The sequence below is a fragment of the Paralichthys olivaceus genome, chromosome 18 (assembly GCF_024713975.1).
Source record: "Paralichthys olivaceus isolate ysfri-2021 chromosome 18, ASM2471397v2, whole genome shotgun sequence".
NCBI lineage: Eukaryota > Metazoa > Chordata > Actinopteri > Pleuronectiformes > Paralichthyidae > Paralichthys > Paralichthys olivaceus.
The window spans coordinates 3,955,314-3,975,132 of record NC_091110.1 but is presented as its reverse complement, the minus strand read 5'-3'; the positions used below and the strand labels follow the sequence as shown (position 1 = coordinate 3,975,132).

At 41.9% G+C, this 19,819-nt stretch overlaps 1 protein-coding gene across 1 annotated transcript; it reads left to right on the top strand.

Annotated features, from left to right (window-relative positions):
* Nucleotides 1-386: 386 nt before the first annotated feature.
* On the top strand, nucleotides 387-19,580 carry LOC109626257 (aryl hydrocarbon receptor-like). Its single transcript, XM_020082022.2, has 11 exons — nucleotides 387-783; nucleotides 5,371-5,549; nucleotides 10,618-10,730; nucleotides 10,822-10,911; nucleotides 11,048-11,168; nucleotides 11,669-11,790; nucleotides 12,622-12,824; nucleotides 12,958-13,067; nucleotides 13,170-13,311; nucleotides 13,669-15,226; nucleotides 16,916-19,580. The coding sequence occupies exons 1-11, from the start codon at nucleotides 725-727 to the stop codon at nucleotides 17,009-17,011; spliced, it is 2,793 nt and encodes a 930-aa protein (XP_019937581.2). The 5' UTR covers nucleotides 387-724; the 3' UTR covers nucleotides 17,012-19,580.
* Nucleotides 19,581-19,819: the final 239 nt, after the last annotated feature.

Here is a 19,819-nt window from a genome sequence, read left to right as displayed (position 1 = left end):
GCATTACTACTGTTAGTTGAATATAGGGAATGAATGCTTCCTCCACCACTGTGCATTATTTTCTTTTTTGTAGGTCCTAACCTGCATCAATGTATCGCTGCCGCTAGGTGGCGTTAGAGGTCAAGGGTACGCAACAGTTTGTAAGAGGCAGGAAAAAGATTTCAAAAAGATGAATGAAGGTCGAGCTCTGTCTCTGCGTGTGTATCCGAGCAGCTGCAGAGAGAAGCAGCAGGAGAAGGTTGAGTCTGCGGATCACCTCCATGTGCACACTCTGCATTTTCCAGCTGAGGACGAGGAAGGTAAACAAAGGGCAAAGGTTTGGACCAATCACACACGGAGAGACAGAGGGGGCCCGCATGTGACAGGGCTGCTGATTGGCTGAGGCGGCGGAGAGGAACCAGACGGTGTGGGAGCTGCAGCCTCCCTCGGGAAAGTTTCAACCACTTCTTTAATGAAACTCGGAGCCTTTGACCCACAGACCTGGGAACACGCAGCCTCACCTCTCATGCTGGGATTTCCTCCTCACCGCGTCGGGCTGGAAGCTACTGTCTAACGAAGCGATCTGGGATCTGCTGCAGGATCCGGCAGCCAGAGGAGGGGAAGAAGAAGAAGTCAGGGTGTGTCTTGTGCGGAGATAAAAACAAACGCATATCTTTTATGGTGGTGTGAGGCTGATTGAGTTGTTTGTTCGGAGAGAGGACACACAGAGAAAGTTGGCAGCACCATGCAGGGGAATGGAGGAGTGTACGCAGTGAAGAGGAGGAGGAAGCCCGTCCAGAAAAAGTAACTCTCAACTCTTTAAAAACCTTTTCTCGTTTATGATACACTGTCACTTTTTTATTGTTTGTGTGCTGAGCTTCTCATAAACAGCCTATGGTGCAGAGGGAACTTTGTGTTCATCCCACCTGGTTTGTCTGCAGTGAACACTTTATAGCCATTGTTTATGATATGATGAAACTGAATTTCTTTCATTATTCTCCACGTGTGTGATTTAAATATAAGTTTGAATTATTAACTGAACTCGTAGTATTATTTTTTTTTCATAAATTGCTTGTCGGCTATTTCTGCTTTTAAGCCAGCAACACAATATTCACTCCCAAGTTCACAAAAATACAATCTCAGTTTATTAAACTTAATCTTAACCTAATTTGTAGTTTATCTGAGGACGTTGAATAATCTCCATAATCTGAAGGCATACTTCCCCACCCCCACTGGCTGCTGCAGAGCCCTGGTCGCCTGTTTATTATGTTTTTATTCACATTGAATGTATAACATGTTCGAACTGCATCATATTCAGCTTCTTTGTGCGATTAACAGCACCTCTGCCAAGTGTGAAGCTAATAACATGAATAGTTTTTGAGATATACATGCGTTCCATTTACGGGCAGACTGATATTTGTGGAATTAACAGGTAACTCATATAATATAATGGTTTCCCAACAATCTTGAACTGCCTTGGCTGGATCAGTCCTCAACACAATCAATCAATTACCATAGTGATAATGATCAATGTGTAATCACAACTATTACTCGTGATTCCACCAATACTTTGACGGACACCCCGTGTTTGCACCAACACGTGCGTCACTTGCATTGTAGTTGTTAGGTTTGTGTTTATCTTTACTTTTTTAGAAGTGCGTGTGCTGAGGTGATGATGGAGGTCGTTATCATAGCTGTGCAACGAGTTTTTCCATTTTATGTAACCTTTAGCTAGTTTTGGAGGGAACAGCTTCAGTTGCTCGGCAGAATCAGATTATTGATTCGTACAAAATATAACTGACCAATGAACTTTAGATGAAGGTACTCTGCAGCATTTCAAGTTTTTTATACATTTTTCCAAAATATAAAAATGTATTTCTTCCTATTTTTCTAGGCTACTTTTACTGAAATAAAGTTTTAAAGATGGAGAACGTTCACTTACAACAGAGCATTTCTACAAGGTGGTCTTACTGTTGCTACTGATGGTGCCTGTGGAGGTCATTATTCTCTGTAGGGTCACAGACATCAGAACAGCGAGTGGTGGAAGAGGCAGTTTCTACTTTATTTTCTCAACCTATCAAAGGAGAGTAAGAAGATTTGCTCCTATTATAATGTTTATATCATTCTAATAGTATTAATTAGATCTGGACTATTATACAAAACTAAACATCATCGTGGATCTTATGATGGACTTTTTCACATTTTTCTAAACCTTTCCTCAACTAATTAATTAATTGATTAGTCAGTAGATGCACACAAAACTTGAAAGAGCAGATCATTTGGTGCTTTCACAGTTACCTGACGTCACAATTCTTCTCTCACGAAACCCAAAATATCAAAAGTTACCACTTCCACTACCGGATTAACATGGTTATTGTGTCATGAAAAGAACAATCCAAGTGCTGCTCCGGGAAATGAAATGAGTAACAGCAATGGATGGATGGACATATTTCCATATATCCCTCTGCTTTGACTGTTTACAAGTCTCTGTTGCTGCTCTGTAATGGTAACTGGTCTGTATTTGAATAGCGCCTTTCTACTTAAAACGCTGTGTAGTTCAGTTTTGCCTTTCCACCATTCACACACTTTCATACCGTGCATCTATTTGCAGCATTTATTTCTCTATCAAGCATCAATCCCACACTAGCGGCAATCTGCAAACGTAACCTGACTCACTTCACGCGTCAGGGCAGTGATCACAATGATCTCTGGCCGAAGGCTTGATTAAAGATTTGAGATTAAATTCACCCAAAAAAAACCAAATCCAAGATTTGCATATTGATTACTAATGCAAGTTGATTATCAATCAAAAATGCCAAACTCTGCTGAACATTTGATGGTCTAAGCTTTTCAGATGTTAGACTCCCTATTCCCCTTTTCAGGCAAATTATACAATTTTGAACAACATCTCAATTATTTCATTAAGGTTTTTTAGATGACTTCCAAACATGTCTTCAGATGTGTGAACAACCCAAAGAGATTCAGTTTACTATCACGTATGACCAAGAAAAGCATCGAGTCATGTAGGCCCCGTACACACCGGGTATTAACATGTGGCTTTTGTGATCCGATCACAACTGGACAGCTCTTGAGTGTGTGCGTTCACACCTGGCATTAAAATGTGACCCCACGTGCGTTTCGTGATCGGATCTCACCTCCCCGCTCTATACAAACAAACATGTACATCATTTCTGTTCATGTTTTTTCCCAGTCTGAGGACACAAGTGCGTCACAGTCACTGCATGTGTGAGTTTGTCGGCACGAGCGTGCGAAGAAAAGTAGAGGGCAAGTCAGGAGAGGCTGAAAGAGTCTCGTGCATTTGTGAAGAAAGATTTGATCAATTCAAGGAAAATACGATCATTATGTGGTGATCAGGGTTGATATTGTCTCAGTTGTCACAAACAAATCCACGAAAGAAGAGAGAAAATCTGCAGCGGATCAGTAGGAGGTCCTTCATATGTGGCCCTGGACGGATTCACGTTCACACTGCTAGCGATCTGATCACACCACATTCGGAGTGTACACTCCGAATGTGGTGTGATCAGATCGCTAGCCGATCTGAGTGCGTTCACACCCGAGTGCGTTCACACCTGTACTTAGAGCTGTCCACTTGTGGTCGTAAGCAGCAAATATTTGACATTTTTATTCAAGAAGACAAATTGATTTTATTATCAATTTGTGGATGTCCTCATTGATTAATATGATAATTGTTGGAATTAACTTCCATCATAGTCAAGGAAAACCAGAAAAACTTCACATTGCAATAAACTGGTACTTTTGGCGAGAATCAGAGAATCAGTAATTAATCAGTTTTTAGAATAATTGCGTATAAATCTTCTCTCAGATCAATTCATAAGTCAGTCATCTGTCAGTGTCTAGTTCCCAAATAATCTGTTTCATTCAGAAATTGCTTTTAAGTTTCAAAAAAATGAATCCAATGCAATTGCTGCGATCACACTGGGATTTTGAACGTTTCATCTCTTCATTCCCTGCTCCTTTGTCCTCGCCTCTCCCCTCTGTCTCCTTTGTCAGATCATTGTGTATTGTCAGGGAGGGATGGCACACAGGACGGCATGTGCTGACATGTTGCGGAGGAATAGCTGTGTGATGATCTGTGGTAAAATGTGGCCAAGATCATCAGACTTTTGAAATAAATATAGTCAGGGTGTGTCTTGTATTTATTTATTTATGTATAGACAGATATATCTCAACAACAATATACACACAGACGTTCCTGTCCCCCAGAGGATGAATCCTATCCCCCTGACTCCTCCATTAACTCTGACATTTGGGGTTTTGACTGAAATGTCACAGCAATGATTGGCTGAATTGCCTTGACATTTGAGGCACACATTCATGCCCCCCCCCCCTCAGTATTACAGTGTTCCCTGAGAGCCCCTGACCTCATCACACCCCACCCAAGTAACATTTAATAATAAATTATCAGCAAATTGTCCTTAAACATAAATTCTGCAGAAACAATATCCCCTGCAACTTACATTATTTGTATGACATTATTAGATAATTAACACTGATGCAGTCAGATCTTGAGCAATATTTTACTGTTGTACATGTACTGCTTTTCTGTTATTTTAACTACTACTACTGTATACAGTTAGCTATGAAAGTATAAATCAATAAATAAATACAGTTTGCAATGATAATGGCTTTTTCTGTATTTCTAGATTTATTTATTTATTAGTTTATTTCTACATTAATTCATTATTTTCTACATTTATTTATTAATTTACTAATTCCTACATTTATTTATTTCTACATTTATGTATTTATTTATGTCTATTACATGTAGTACTTTTTTGATTTCCACATATTTTCAGTTATTTCTACATTAATTTATTTCAGTACTTTTACATTTATATGTTTATTCATTTCTACATTAATTCATTTAATTCTGCATTTATTTATATATGTATTTCTGTGTCCATATGTTAATTAGGTAGGCAGGTTTAACTCAGTCTAAAGCTGGAGGGGTTATAGTGGTGTGGTCAGTGTGTGCGTGTGTGCGTGCGTGCGTGCGTGCGTGTGTGGTCCCTGGTCTTGTAATAATAAAAAGTGCTTCCAGCCTGTACTGGCTCTCCAAAGCAGAATGTTGAAGCTTTGTTTGATGTGGTTTAATTGAGACATTGTGTCTCGGAAATACAACACTTCAATTTTTTCTCTTCATGAACGGGAACAGTCAGTATGACAAGTCTCCCACATCCACTCATGCAGAAGTTCAGGGGTTCGAATTGAACTTGTTACAGGTGATGAAAAATGTACCTTGAACCCAAAACACGCACAATTCCCTGTGTTTTGTATTGTTATTGTCTAGCATAGCAGACATGTCTTAACAGGCAATGCCACTCAACATTAACTTCTGTCTTGTTGCAGTGTGAAAACTCCACCGGTGAAGACCAATCCGTCCAAACGCCACAGGGACCGTCTGAATATCGAGCTGGACCGACTGACCGGCCTGCTGCCTTTCACCGAGGAGGTCAGAGGTTGCCTGGACAAACTGTCGGTGCTCCGGCTCAGTGTGGGATACCTCAAGGTTCAGAGATACTTCCACGGTCAGAGACATGAACGTCTTTGTTTTGAACGCACACCCACATAGCTGTAGTAACTAAGAGTAACATAAACACAGAAAAGGTCAAATGAAACTTGAATGTGTGTGTGTGTGTGTGTGGGAAGTGTCTAAACATGGGGCTCCAGACATTTCTGTGGCTGAGCTCTGAGTGTTGGGGCGTCAGAGCAGGAACTCGACACTGTGAATAATGAGTGGTATCCCTGCTGGGAGGGAAACAGGAGAGTGTGCGGCAGGGCAGATGGAACATGAGACAGGCCGGGTGGAACAGTAGGTCCTTATTCTGACGCAGAATAAATACACACCCACTCAAAGGTGGCATTTGGTTGCCTGTGTTGTCAGTGCCCAGAGTATACATCTACATGCAGGTACAGTCTATTAAAAGTCTGGGCAAGCCTTGTGAAAGCTGCATGGTTAGTTGATTTTTCAAGTCAAAAGAAATACACATAATCCCAGTAGCAACAGATTTAACACTACATCCACTTAACTTTAATTTGAAAATGCATCAACTCTCTCAACAAAAAATTAAAAGAAACTAAGGCAATGGTGGTGTGGCTCCATATTTGACGGCAGACGCCTGGAAGCCTTCCCTGTGTCTTTGTGCCTCTGTGGTTCTGCTATCAACCACTTGATCACTGCTGTTGATGGAGAAGAAGGGGGCTGCAGAGGGAGGAGGGAGCGAAGCTCTGAAGCACAGTGGCACGACATGAGGGCTCCTGACAAGGCTGTGCAGATGGGAATGTTGGTGAATGGAGACATCTGTACAACCTACACACTCAGCACCGCTGCATCGCAGTATTTTGAATGTGTCACAAACCGACCGACGCTTGTATAAGGTGTGACCAGAAATGGAAAAAGTGAGTGGATGTTAAGAAGAAGAAGAGATGTAGTTGTGAAATTGACGAAGTGAGGCTGCTTGAGCGCCTATCAGATGAAGACTGTGTCTACACCAGCACATTCTGCTGTCCTACATCGTTCTGTGAACGCTTTATCTCTTGACTTTGATGTCCGTCAGACCAACATTACACACTAGCTGTTGTCAAGCATCCCTGTTGCCTTATGTAATGTGACCTGACTTAACCCCTCCTGTGAAACAAACGTGGGTTGTGTGATGGGTTTAAAGGGCTTTGAATTGACAACTTCTGCTCTTTGGTGCAGAGTGAAGTTAGAAAACGTTGTGTTCATCCTACCTGGATTATCTGCAATGAAGATATTATAATTTTCTATAAATAACGAAAAAAAAAGTTCATGTGTGTGGTTTATATGTAGGTTTGACGAGAGGACTGAATGATGTGTTTAGCAACCGACACAATTTTTAGACCAAAGTTAACAACTTTTTCAAAATAAAATTCAGCTCGATATGAAGCTTTGCAGCAAAAAAGTTGTGCTTTTACTTTGAAGTCAAGAAGTGATTTTATGAATGTTGGTGCCATGACGGAGATCAGCAGCAACCGTCACAGGACGGTCCGTCTGTGTCTGTCAGTTGGTAGATTAAACCAATGTTGGGCCAACGACCAACCACTATCACCAGTGTTGCTTAAAACGTCGATTGTGGAATGTCGATTACGTGTTCTTCAGGATGAAAGCCTTGCACTTTTCATTGTCTTTAGAGAGAAGACCTCTCTGTGGCCGCCTGGATTTCTGCTGCTTCTCCGGCTAATCTCCCACAGCAGTTTCCTCTGATGGCGGAGGGTGTTTGTTCAGGGCTGAATGATGCTTAAAGCCTTTTATGCCTGATGCTGAACACAACAAACACTTTCATACAGTACTCACACAATCATCCATGTCTTCTTTTGAATTGATAACTGAATTGTGTTGTGTTAGGAAATGGAACAAAAACATAATATGCGCACTAGATCTGCACCACTGACTTCATGTGTACACACAAACTGAAGCAGTGTCAACAAACTCCTCATCACACGCCTTGTTTCCTGCTCTCTATCAGTCCCAGGAGATGCTGCGGCTGCACCGAAAGGTTTGGTGGTTACCATAGTGATGTTTTGTCACCATAGCAGCGCAGTCTAAACAGCTCAGGATGTCTGACACCAGCAGGTTTGCCTTGTGTGGCTTTCGAGCTGAGTATTCAGGTCTGCTTCCTGTGTTTGTTGATAACGAGGGGTGAGAGAGGTTGTGGAGAGGTCAGTGCCGCCATTAACTCAACCTCCGTCTGATTTTTCCTGAAAGATAAATCTGTGTCTCCTCCTCCTGAATACAGCAGTCTTTTGTCATAGATTAAAATACCCGGCAGTATATACAGTTTAAGCAGAGTGGAATATGTATATGTGTTTACACATGTACATGCACTCACTCTGCTGCCCAAACTTTCCTTGGGGACCCTCACAGAGACCACACACCTCAGAGCTCAATGCAAATGACTGATGTTCGTGTTCACTGTTACACTGACTGAACATCCATTTTCTAGACTGCAGTAGTGTCACACAAGAAAAAACAGCCTCATCTCTGGACTTCTCCAGAGATTAGTGTCAAGATCCTGGAGATAGACAAAGAAAAGGTTTTATTTGACTGACCCAGTTTTTAATGGTCTAATGGTCAAAAAATAAACATTTTAAACCTGACTGTTGGTCGGACAAGAAGAAAACATTTGAAAATGTCCCCTTAGACTTTTCCAACATGTTATAAACTGATTGATTAATTGACTAATTCAAATACTAGTAAATGTGGCAGAAGTTGAATGATTAGCATGTTAACATTGTCATTGTGAGAAAATGTTGGCTGGGTGTTTCAGTGTGTGCAGGGGAAACATTAGGTTTTACAGCGACATAAGGTGTCATCAATGTGGATTTAGGATCATTGTATCGGCCGGAATCACAGTGATGAAATGAATGAATTAAATGATTAAGGACTTTATCGCTGCAGCGGAAGCTTTAAGCTTTAAAAGCACATTTAGCATTTGAGCAAAGATAAAATCACTATTTCATTTCAATAGTCTAGCGGCAGAGAAGAGATGCAGATGTTTTAATGTTCAGGAGTTGTCACTGAGGACAGACTCAGTTTAAACCATTTAATGGCCTTTCAGTCTGATCTGTTTAGTCTTTCACATCTAATTCACGTGTTGCATATTGTGTGTAGTCCTCGGTGTCACTCTGATCTTAATGCTCGGAGACATTTTGATGTATTACACCAATTTGAGCGGATCCCCTGAGTTGGTCACAGTTCACGCAATAATTACAAACCCAGGAATTCTTCAGTCAGTCGTCTGGGTTTGTAGAAAGCTGCTCTTGACCGAGATGTCAGGCCAAATTCCTGGGTTTGTTGAGTTGAGACGAGACGCAGATCCAGTGGGTTTGTTTTAAAAAGGGGAGGGGAGAGGGGAGGGGAGAGGGGAGGAGAGGGGAGGAGGTGGGAGGCGATGAGAGTTTGTTAGCGTGCCACAGAGTCATTACTGTAAGGAAAGGAAAGGAGGATTTGCTTAGCTGACTGAATGCCAGTGATCACAGATTAGATTATACAGGAGTTTGCTAAAGCTTAAAAAACACTTGTTTTTAACACAAAGGAAAAACGCTCTTCTGTCCAGTTTGATCGAAATAAAACCGACTGGTGTTTATTGTTATTTCTGTAGACTGCTGCAGGTTCGTGGTTTTACTGGTGAGCGGATTGTGAAATGTTTTTATCCCTTCACAGCTACATTGATGCTGTGCAGATGTTTATCCATGAAAAAAGCACAAGCGTCACTGACACTTTGTCTGTTTCACAAATAAACCAGCAGGGATGTAACAAGTATTGGATACCCAACAGTGTTTTGCTTTTCTTCACTCTAGCTGCTTTCATGCACTGAACTACGGAGAACCTCCTGAAATTCAGTGGAGGGGCTGTACGTGTGAATATGTTCGCGCGAATGAAATGAAATAGAAAACAAATATCAGTGTGAGAAAAGAGAGGAGACACAGATGAAGATGCCAAGAGGGGTTTTGGTGATGAGGGCTGATGCCAGTGTTGATGAGCTGTGAACAAAAATATGTGATGTGTGCAGTAGAGATAATACGTTACTTTCTGTCTGCTGCGCCGCCCCTCACCTGAACGCTCTGGAGATGTGTCGCTGTGAATGCGTCTGAGCAAATGTATTGTTCATTTGTGAAACAATCGTTGGAGAAGGTCCAGACCCAAAGCTGCGGACATCCTCCGGGGCTCATGTCTGACAACAGCCTCTGAATTGACTATAATTATACTCATCACCCCCCCCCCCCCCCACATCTTTAGCTCTTTTTTTATCTCCTCCAATCCCAGAGGAAAATATCTGACTCTTAGCAGCTGAATGTCTCAAACTGAGTGTGAAACTCTAACGTCTTGCTGTGTATAGTGGACAGCTGCCTGCTCCGTCTCAAAAAAAAAATGCTATAGCCATGCAAAACAGGGAAGTTGCTGTAAAACCAAATCAGTGAGCTGATAGTGCCTCAAAGGGATGAGCACATCTGCTGTCAGGTGATCATTCTTAGCAGGTTCATCCCAACGTTTGTCATCTTTCACATCACATGCAGTCATTTGATCCGAGAACATAACAATTTTTCCAGTATATCGTGGAAACAAACCATATAAAAACTTCTGACATCCACATGGCCTAGAAGCTAATCTCCCAACTTCACTGTAAAATGTGTCCCACAGCTGCAAATTAAAGGTTTGGTTCACGGTTCACACAAATAGTTAAGAAAGGCTTCAGTTAGATTTGCTTTGATTTCTGCTGCCACCTCACTACTGAATTTAGTTTGTGAGGCCTACAGCATCAAAATGTAGTGAAACTGTTCTTTCCAATGTGTTTCTATTTAATACAAACTACAAGAATAAATACTAACATACTAATAGCACTCCTGGGAGTTTTGATATTGAAATGAATGTTCTCTCCACGGACTAATTGATTTATTGACTCGTTTTTTCAGTGCCAAAGAAAAATATCTTGTTTTTCATTTGGGCGTACGACCCTTTATTATCTTCTATCTCCTAAAGCTCAGAGCTGGAAGATGTTTCTGTGTTTGCATCTGAAGAAGCTTAAATATTGTGTGCACAAGAGGCTGACGTGGTCTTATTTTTGTCTGCTGCAGCGGTGCTCCTGAAAAATGCGAGGTCAGCTCCTCTCGTGTCTACAAACGGCAGAAATGGCCAGCGTGTGTCCCTGGACGGAGTCAGTTTCTCAGAAGGAGAACTCCTGCTTCAGGTGCAGTAACAAAACACAGTGTCAGGTCATATGTGTGCACCAGTGTTTGTTCAGAATGTGTAATGTGCATGCATTTCCATTATTTCTGCAGGCTCTGAACGGTTTCGTGCTGGTTGTGACATCTGACGGCACAATCTTCTACTCGTCCCCGACCATCCGGGACTTCTTGGGCTTCCATCAGGTAAAACCTTTTACACTCAATACAGTGTTAATATATTTCTGTGTACCGAACTTGGAAAAGTCTTACTCAATGCAGTGTAAATATTTTTCTGTTAAAACCCCCCAAGAAGTTAAACAAACTCCTTCTGTGTCATCAGTCGGACGTCTTCCATCAGAGTGTGTATGACCTCGTTCACGTGGATGACAGGGAGATGTTCAAGTGTCAGCTCCACTTCGCCCTCAACCCCAGCAAAGCCGACGCAGACATGAGAGCAGACGGTGCGTTTTTAATCATCGGACATTTAAATCCTAAAAGCGCATCTGAAAACAAGTCCATCTCTAATTGCAGCCGCTCATGTACAGTTGCACTTGAGTTGGGATTTTCTTTTCTTTGTTTTACCTGAATCGTCTTAAAAGGCCACAAGAAATTCCTAATAATTAATACAACAGACAACTTAAACATGCACATCAAGTCAAACTTCTACTGAAATAATGGCAACTTGAAAACCATCTGGGCCCTGGCTCCTTATCACTGCTCTTATCATTTGGGAGTTTGCTGTGTTTCTTTTCCTGTTGGTTAAAAAAAACAAGCATGAATTTAATGACGTAATTTAAGAAATTCTGACGAGGATATTTCTCCTTTTTCATCTTACAGAAGAATTCCTTTCAGACAGATACAGTGTTTGAATATCAGATGCTGAGGAACCTAGAAGGCTGGTATGCTGGGATACACTGTAGAGACATACGGGACATCTAAACTACATATTATTTCTCTGCAGGTGGACAGTCCAGCTCTCAGAACTTCTTGCCTCAGTACCTCCCTCCGGAGAACTCCTCTTTCCTGGAGAGAAGCTTCTGCTGCCGCATTCGCTGCCTCCTGGACAACACCTCTGGATTCCTGGTAACATTATCAAAACATTTGTTCAACAGGAGACGCAGACAGTCAGACCATGCAATGCTTTTTTCTCTCTCACGTGCATGAGAGTTGTGCTTGTGCAAATGCACCCCCACTACTGTACTGCTACAGTTTGAATGAATTCTGTGGAAAATGCTGCAATTTCATGTTGACCTGTCCAGTAGTTTTTGCGTCATCCTGCAGACAAACGAAATTAAAAGCATACTTCAACAACTAAGAGTATAGGTTGGATTTCAGGAGTGGGAAGACATGGTGAGGTGAAAATTGATTGATTGAATTAGTTTTAGCAATGGTAATTTAAGACAAATAAATGTAATAAATATGCAATTATATATTTAAACACACACATGTCTGGGGTGATTCTTATTAGTTTGTGTGTTTCTTTTTACTTGTGTGATAATAGAAGTTTATAAAGAGGAAGAGGTACCAGATGTATGTGCTTTACCACTGTAAGACAGACTCTTAAAAGAAGGCAAAAGTCACACAACGCCAAGCTGCTGCTGCTGCTGCTGCTGCTGCTGCTGTTTAACTTCTCTGAGCACACGGTGATAAATGCAAATGACTCAGATACATGTATTAAGATTTTAACAGCTCAGATTTCTGCTCATCTGGATTTTGGCAGAAAAGTGAAACAGAGGGAGTAACCTTTGCTCTAAACCACAGATTTCAACCTCATTGAGTTGCTTGAGGAAAACTCATGAAGACACCAAAGTCACAAGGGTTAAAGTGGTGAACTCAAAAACATGGTTGAAGAGACGTGTAGCTGGTCGGGATAAGACTCCCATTGACTCGTATGCTGTGTCTCCTCCGCCCCAGGCTCTAAACTTCAGTGGGCGTCTCAAGTACCTGCACTTACAAGGAAATGTCGGGGCTGATGGGACTGTGGCTCATCCTCAGCTCGCTCTGTTCGCCATCGCCACACCTCTGCAGTCTCCTTCAGTCATGGAGATCCGCACCAAGACCTTCATCTTCCAGACCAAACACAGAATGGACTTTGCTCCTGTGGGCATAGACACAAGGTAGATCCTGGAGATTTTGTTTTTTTACTCTTCATTTGTTGTTTGTGATATTATGTTATTATTCCAATGCAGTCCAACATTTTCCACCTCTAACAGTCTGTCCTTTGTTCACTCTGGTTTGTTTTCCTTTCAGGGGGAAGCTGGTGTTGGGTTATACGGAGGTGGAGTTGGTCACACCACGCTCTGGGTATCAGTTCATCCACGCTGCTGACATGATGTACTGTGCTGACAACCACCTCAGGAGTGAGTTACTGACTTCATCTATGCATCTAAGCATCATTCGTTTCTTAACCTAACTTATTGTCGGCCTTATGTGCGTCTCATATCCTCCTGCTCTGTCCTCAGTGATTAAAACTGGAGACAGTGGCTTCACGATCTTCAGGCTGCTGACTAAAACAGGACAGTGGCTGTGGGTCCAGGCCCAGGCTCGGATAGTCTTCAAGAAAGGGAGACCAGACTTCATCATCGCTCGGCAGAAGGCCCTCACGTAAGCGCCGCTGTCTGATCTTCAGATTTTCAGGCCTGGGTTTGTTTTTTCAACATAGACGAATGGCAAACACTGCTTTGTCAGAAATACAGCAGATCTAGGATTTTTCTAAATCAGTGGCCAGAAAGGGGCCACAATTAAATCAATTAACTTTTTCTCTGGTTGTGCTCCCTCCACACACTTTGCAAGAAACATCAATAATAATCACAAGTAATTAGGACCTAAGTAAGTAAATGTAAGTTCTGTAACTTTGTGTTTTGTTTGATTCGCTTCAGAGTTTATGAGACACGCATTTAAACACATTATAAAAGTTTTATGCGTACTCCGTTCACCTGGTCACTTCTTGTTTTTCTGTAGAAATGAAGAAGGAGAGGAACAGTTGCTCCAGAGGAGACAGCAGCTCCCGTTCAACCTTGCCACCGGGGAAGGTGTCCTGTACGACGTTTCTCTGGACCTCCTCTCCATCCCTGGTTCTCCTGGCACCAGCGCACCGGGAACCTCCGAGCCCACAACGGAGAAACCTCTGGACCCCGCCTCGCTCCTGGGATCCCTTCACCGGCAGGACCGCTCTGTTTACACCCAGCCAGAGAAGCCCAGTCCCCAGCTCCCAATCTTCTCTCAAACAGAGGACACTGATTGTGAACAACCCCAACCGTCCCTGGAGCATGCCTTTCTGGACAGCCACGCTCTGCTCAGTGTGCCGGGACAGACCCAGACTTTGCAGAAGATGTCCAGCACATCAGATGCCATGATTGAATCTTTGGAGCAGATTTGGGGCGATATCAAGGATGGAGGGATAGAGGGCCTTGAGGTGGAGGAGACTGAGCTGAGGGAGTGGGAAAACACCCTCATCAGGATGAATAAAGAAAGGGAAGATGCATCGAATGAGCTGAATCACATCCTGGCTAATGATGTGTTCTCATATGTGGAGGAGGCTCTGAGGAGAGAGACTGGTGGACTTGTTGTCCAGACTTCAGATCCGACTGAGTGTCATGTTTCTGGCATGATCAGCAGTTTATCCATTCAAGGTGACCACCTTGGGTTGTCAAATAATGAGCCACAGTGGCAGCCAGTGACGGACGTGAAATCTAATCAGAGTGGGTTTGGAGAAGATGCTCTGTTGGGAAATATTCTTGGTGGTGTTGGTGGTTCGAACGGACTGAAAAATGCTTCACAAGCTGTTTTTCAGGGGACGACAAGCACGCTGTGTCAAAACACTCAGCACGGACAATCCTCTTCTCCGTGGCCTCCGATCAGCAGCAATCACCACTGTGGCAATGAGATGATGTCAACACAGACACATCTGTCGTGGCTTCCATCCGCACAAAACGCCATCAATATTCACAGCAGACTTCAATCTGGCTCGGAGGTGATGGACCAAAGTGAGGACTATTCTCTAAACCACTGTGGTTCACATCAGACCTCCGTGGGGCTACAGCCTCAGGGCCCCTCAGAGTGGCAACAACAACAGCAGCTGTCGCAAAGTTTTCCCCATCACACACTTTCACATTCTTCACACACGCCAGGCAGCGTGAACTCAACAGCTCACCCACGAACACAGCGATTATCTGGCAGCTGCATGTATGAAAAAAGAGAAGGTCACATACCGAACGCTGCGACTGTTCTCAGCAGACAGAACCGGCCTCTCCTGGGACCCACGTGCTACAGAGGAGCCTCACATGCTGCAGGGACCACCTCAAATGCTGGGACCTTCGCCCTGTCCCACCTAGGCATCGACCAGGGGATGATGATGTCCAGTCCCAGCACTCACGTGGCTGCCTGCGCAGATGTGGGCAACATCAGCACGGGTCATCTGAGTGGGCGAGACGCGCACGAAGGGACGCATCGACCAGAGTATCGCGCTGAAAACAGATCATTGCAGTCGGCATTCTTCTGTTGGAACAGTGAAGCTCAGGTAAGATGAGTTGTCAGTGATTTATTTTGACTTAAGGGAAGAATGGCGATTGATAATGTTTACCTTAAGTCAGATTTCAGGATTACTGGTGTGGAGTGTTTCTCAGCTTTCTGCCCAGATGGTTATGATTTGTCTTGGAAAACAGTTTATAAAGGCCCCTAACAGTTTGGATGAGCCTCTCCTCCACCTCAGCTATCCATCAAGTAAGAGGAGTTGTGTAAGGGACAGACAGTGGAAGCATTTCCTTGGCCTGAGTAGGAATAAAACTCTCCAGGTTTCCTCATCGATGCAAATGATGAGCAACTGTTGGGAAATATCTGCTTCTTTAATCAAAAGAAAACATATGAGAAAAACTTTCCGAGAGGTCAATTTCTGAAACCAAGTTTAAAATAGTGGGTTTAAATGTAACCTGAGGAATCTCTGAGCCTTTCAAATCAGTTCATCATCAGATTCTGGGTTTATGTTGGAGGAAAAGTTGAATCCACACAGTTCTTCAGGTGCTGATTTACTGAAGTCAGTGATGGGACCGTGCCACAGACACAGATTACACAACATAATGCAGATACAACCATTCTATGATCAATGTGTGATAAAATCTCCCGTTTGGAGTTAATGTTTTCACCCCTGTCTGTTCGTTGGTATTTGAGCAAAACTGCATAAAAACCACAGGACGGATTTCAGGGAAGAACTCAGACAACTCAAGTTCAAACGTTTATTGCAACAGTGTTTGGCGCCTAGGCTCGGACTTAGTCACTCCCCCCGGTATGAGAACAAAGATATGATGGGAGTGATGAGCAAATACTTGTGAACCCCCCGTCGGAGCCGACTGGTGGATGCTGGGGTGGTGGAGGGGCTGAAGCAACTTGCAGCAATACTGACGCAGCAGCGAGGGCAAGCAAAGGGAGTGATGGGAATTATTCTCTGCTTAAATAGACCGGCTGATAAGGTGGGGGTGTGTTATAGATGATTGTGGAGAGTGAGTTATGTCACATGGTGTGTTTTACATGATTGGAGCAGCGCAGCTCGAGCTGGCTGAACTAGCTCACACTATTTTCTCTTCTTCTTGATGAAAGTTAGGCACATTCCTGAAACTGATATTGATACGTGTGTGCAATCCAAGTACAAATCTGGATTTAGTGAATTTAAATGTGGTAACATGGTAATAAGGGGACTGCTGGGCCTTGGTGGAGGTGTGCGCTCTACTAAATGCCATTCTAGTTGTCATGTGTACTTTTCCCCTCTGATGTTGGAGGAATTCAAAAACTATGGAGCTGAATGTTTGCAGCTAATTTCAATAATGAAGTGTTTTGAATTCACTGCAGCTCTGACTGTGCAGAGCACGTGCTTGTGAGGTTTTATCCACTTTGCCGAATTAAATCATCAGTCTAGCTCCAACCAATAGTTAGGTATTTTAACTCCTCCATTTTCTATATATTCTAAATATCAAGTTTTTGGAAATAAAGGGCCCATTCTATGCTAAAGAAACAACAATTCATACAACTTAGTTGATTACACACTAGTGAAAACATCACAAGGATTCTTTTATATTCAATTTCTGCCAAAAATTCCTTTCACCTAAATCTTACACACTGAACCTTTAAGTGATTAGTGGACCTGAACCAGCTGGAAATTGGAGTTATCAAGGTAGAGTTCAGATAATCACAGCCTGTCTACACTTTTCTCCCACAGATTCCCAATGGTTCCCTGAACAGCGTTGTCAGCCCATTTGCTTTCCCCGTCATTCCTGACGGGAGCATCAACATTTCCCAAAACACCGGGCTGTAGAGACGTTCACACTGACAGATGAGAATCCGACAGTGACTCAGAGACAACTCCTGAGATCATTCCTTCACTGAGAGGAAGAGGTGATGTGTCTGCTGTGGCTCAGCAAGAAATATGGACCTTCTCATTTCAATCTAAGAAACCTCTGCTGCACTACAGTTCTTATCATGCATCGAATATTGACCTGACAAGCTCATCCATTAATTCGCTGTTTTACATAAATTCAGTATGTAGCCAAGCTTCCTGTCAGCAGAGAGCATGAACCAATGGGATTTTTTTACAAGTTAGTCTAGCAGAAGCAGATCTGTCATCAAAGTGCTGCTCTTTGTATTTCTTTAAAACAATCACAATCGTCTGTGGCGACATTAAACCCAGGACACAGCCAAGGTGCCCCAGGGTCAGGGTGCAGGAGTGGTTTCGTTACGGGCTGAGAGGGCAGGAAAACACGACCTGTTCAAGAAATGAATTGTGCTCAATTCACAAATCAACAGTTGGTATAAGAAACTGACAGGGTTCTAACAGAGTCAGACAAAGATGACCATGTAAAGAAAAAATACAGCTCCCTTACTACAGATGTGACAGTACTCATAGTAAACTTTACATTTAGGAATTAATCCTTTTTACACATTTATTGAGTTAGTCACAAAGTGAGGCCCTGTAGCCCCAGAGTGGTTGTTAAATTTAGCCGTTCAGCCACCATAACAGAATGAATATGAGATAAAGAATTATATAAGCTATGGTCCTTATCAAAACAAAGCACCTGAAGTCCTTCTTGCACTTTGGCTCTCTATAAAACATAGGATTTTAAATTCTAGTTCTTTGCTGCACTTCGTCTCCTGCACTTTGGCTCATTGAACACACGCAGTGCCTAGTATTTACTTCCAGCTCTACATTGTGCTCAAGCTTTAGTGTTGTCCACAAGTTATTAGTGGCTTTGGCCAAATTAGTCAAATCCAACGTAAATGAAACCATTAATCCCCATATGTGGCTTTAAAAGCAAAGAAAATGTTTTTTGTATTTATGTTCTGTGTTGTTTTTTCCCTCCAAAGAGATTATTTGGATTTTACTCAGCTGTGAAATGAAAGAGTGCAATGTAGAAAAACGAATTTACCCAAAGCTGACGCAGCTTTGTTGGGAACAATTGTAACCGCCTGAGAGTTACACTTTTATTTGGACTTGTCAATTATCTGGCAATTTCAAAAGAGTGACAAAGTATGTAAGACACAAAACACACACAATGCTGTGGGAAAATACTGTAAAAGTCATTTCACAAGATCATTTCATCGTTAAGATTCTATTTAGAACACCCACTGAGCATTTATTATATGTATGTAAACATGCAATAACAGGTTTATGACACTATAACGTAGTTGTAAGCAGGTGTAAGGACATTTAGAAGTGTTTATGAACTAAGGCATTTGTCAGCAACAATATATCGTCCAATGTTTAAACACCTGTAGATATATATTATAATATTAAACAGATAGAAGAGCTGTAATCATATTAAATGATATATATGCCTCCACAGATGAGCTAATCTTTACAGTGTTTTATAGGTCGACTTATTCTGGATTTTTGAGGTCACTCCTGAGATCAATATTAGAGGTTTCTTATTATATCATATATATATTATATAAATAAAATATGGGGGAGGTTAAAATAAAGCGTTATCTTAATGAAACACTTTATTTAACCTCCAGTGTAGTCTTAATAAGCAGCATGTACACACCAGATTATACACTATACACTCATAAATACACTCAAACATTTTTGATTTTGATTAATTATTGATGAAATTATAATTATATTATTTCAAATGTAAAAACAAATTGCAAAAACAGAACTCAAAGTCCACTTGAGCTTTCATTCAGATCTCGAGGCTTTCAACAGGAGACTGAGTTTGCTCTGTTGTCACATAAAAGTATTTTTAAATAAATAAAAAAAACAGTGAATAAATCTTATTTCATATTCATAGAGAATATGAGGACATATTTAATGATTACCACCGTGTTATACTATATTTTAACAGAAACTTTTGAATGCGACAGTTACAGATGTGTCACATGAATAAACACTACAATAAACATCTGCATTATAATGTTTTATAAAACATGAATTCATTTTTACTACACTATTTGCAAATACTAAAAGAACAAAGTCGTTGTCCCAGAGAGCCTGTTAGACTTTATACTACATGTTGGGTTCATGGCACTTATGTTTTTTAATCTGACATTTTCATCTTGGAGACATGGGAGCGATGGCAGCTGGAGTGCTCACTGTTAACACATTGAAATAAGGCAGCGTGACTCTGAACTGTAAAGAGCTTTTGTATATTTTCCCCTGAAAAATCCTGTATCAACAAAGAATTGTGAGTTTGTTTTGTCAAGTCATGTTGATAGAGTAAATATGCACATGAATACATTTTGTGTTACTTGTAGGAGATTATTATTGCCATATTATTCTGTATCTGGATAATTAACCGTAATGTTACACTCTGTATTCTTTGTGTACAAAATATAACCGCTGGGGACAAATGTAATTTATTTTTGCCATTAAAGAATTGTTACCCCTCGGTCGGTCCTGCGTGTTATTCCCTTTGCTGCACCTGAAGCGTTACCTCTGGAGGGGTTCGTCTGAGGACACGGTGTGATTGTTTTCAAACTGGGTCATCTGCAGACCTCAGAAATGAAAAGGTGTCCGGTTCCACCCGGAGCAGCCCGAGTGCCAGCTGGTATTGTTATCTACGGAGTATCTGCGGGCATGATGTCACATGTAATGTTTGTGTTCCCGTCTTCCTGCTCCTCTGAGATA

Bases quoted from the DNA above. Each gene is read 5' to 3' on its own strand.
- LOC109626257 (XM_020082022.2), top strand. From the start codon at position 725: ATGCAGGGGAATGGAGGAGTGTACGCAGTGAAGAGGAGGAGGAAGCCC. The intron at 11,791-12,621 runs GTAACATTATCA...CCTCCGCCCCAG, and splicing joins ACAACACCTCTGGATTCCTG to GCTCTAAACTTCAGTGGGCG. The intron at 15,227-16,915 runs GTAAGATGAGTT...TTTCTCCCACAG, and splicing joins GTTGGAACAGTGAAGCTCAG to ATTCCCAATGGTTCCCTGAA.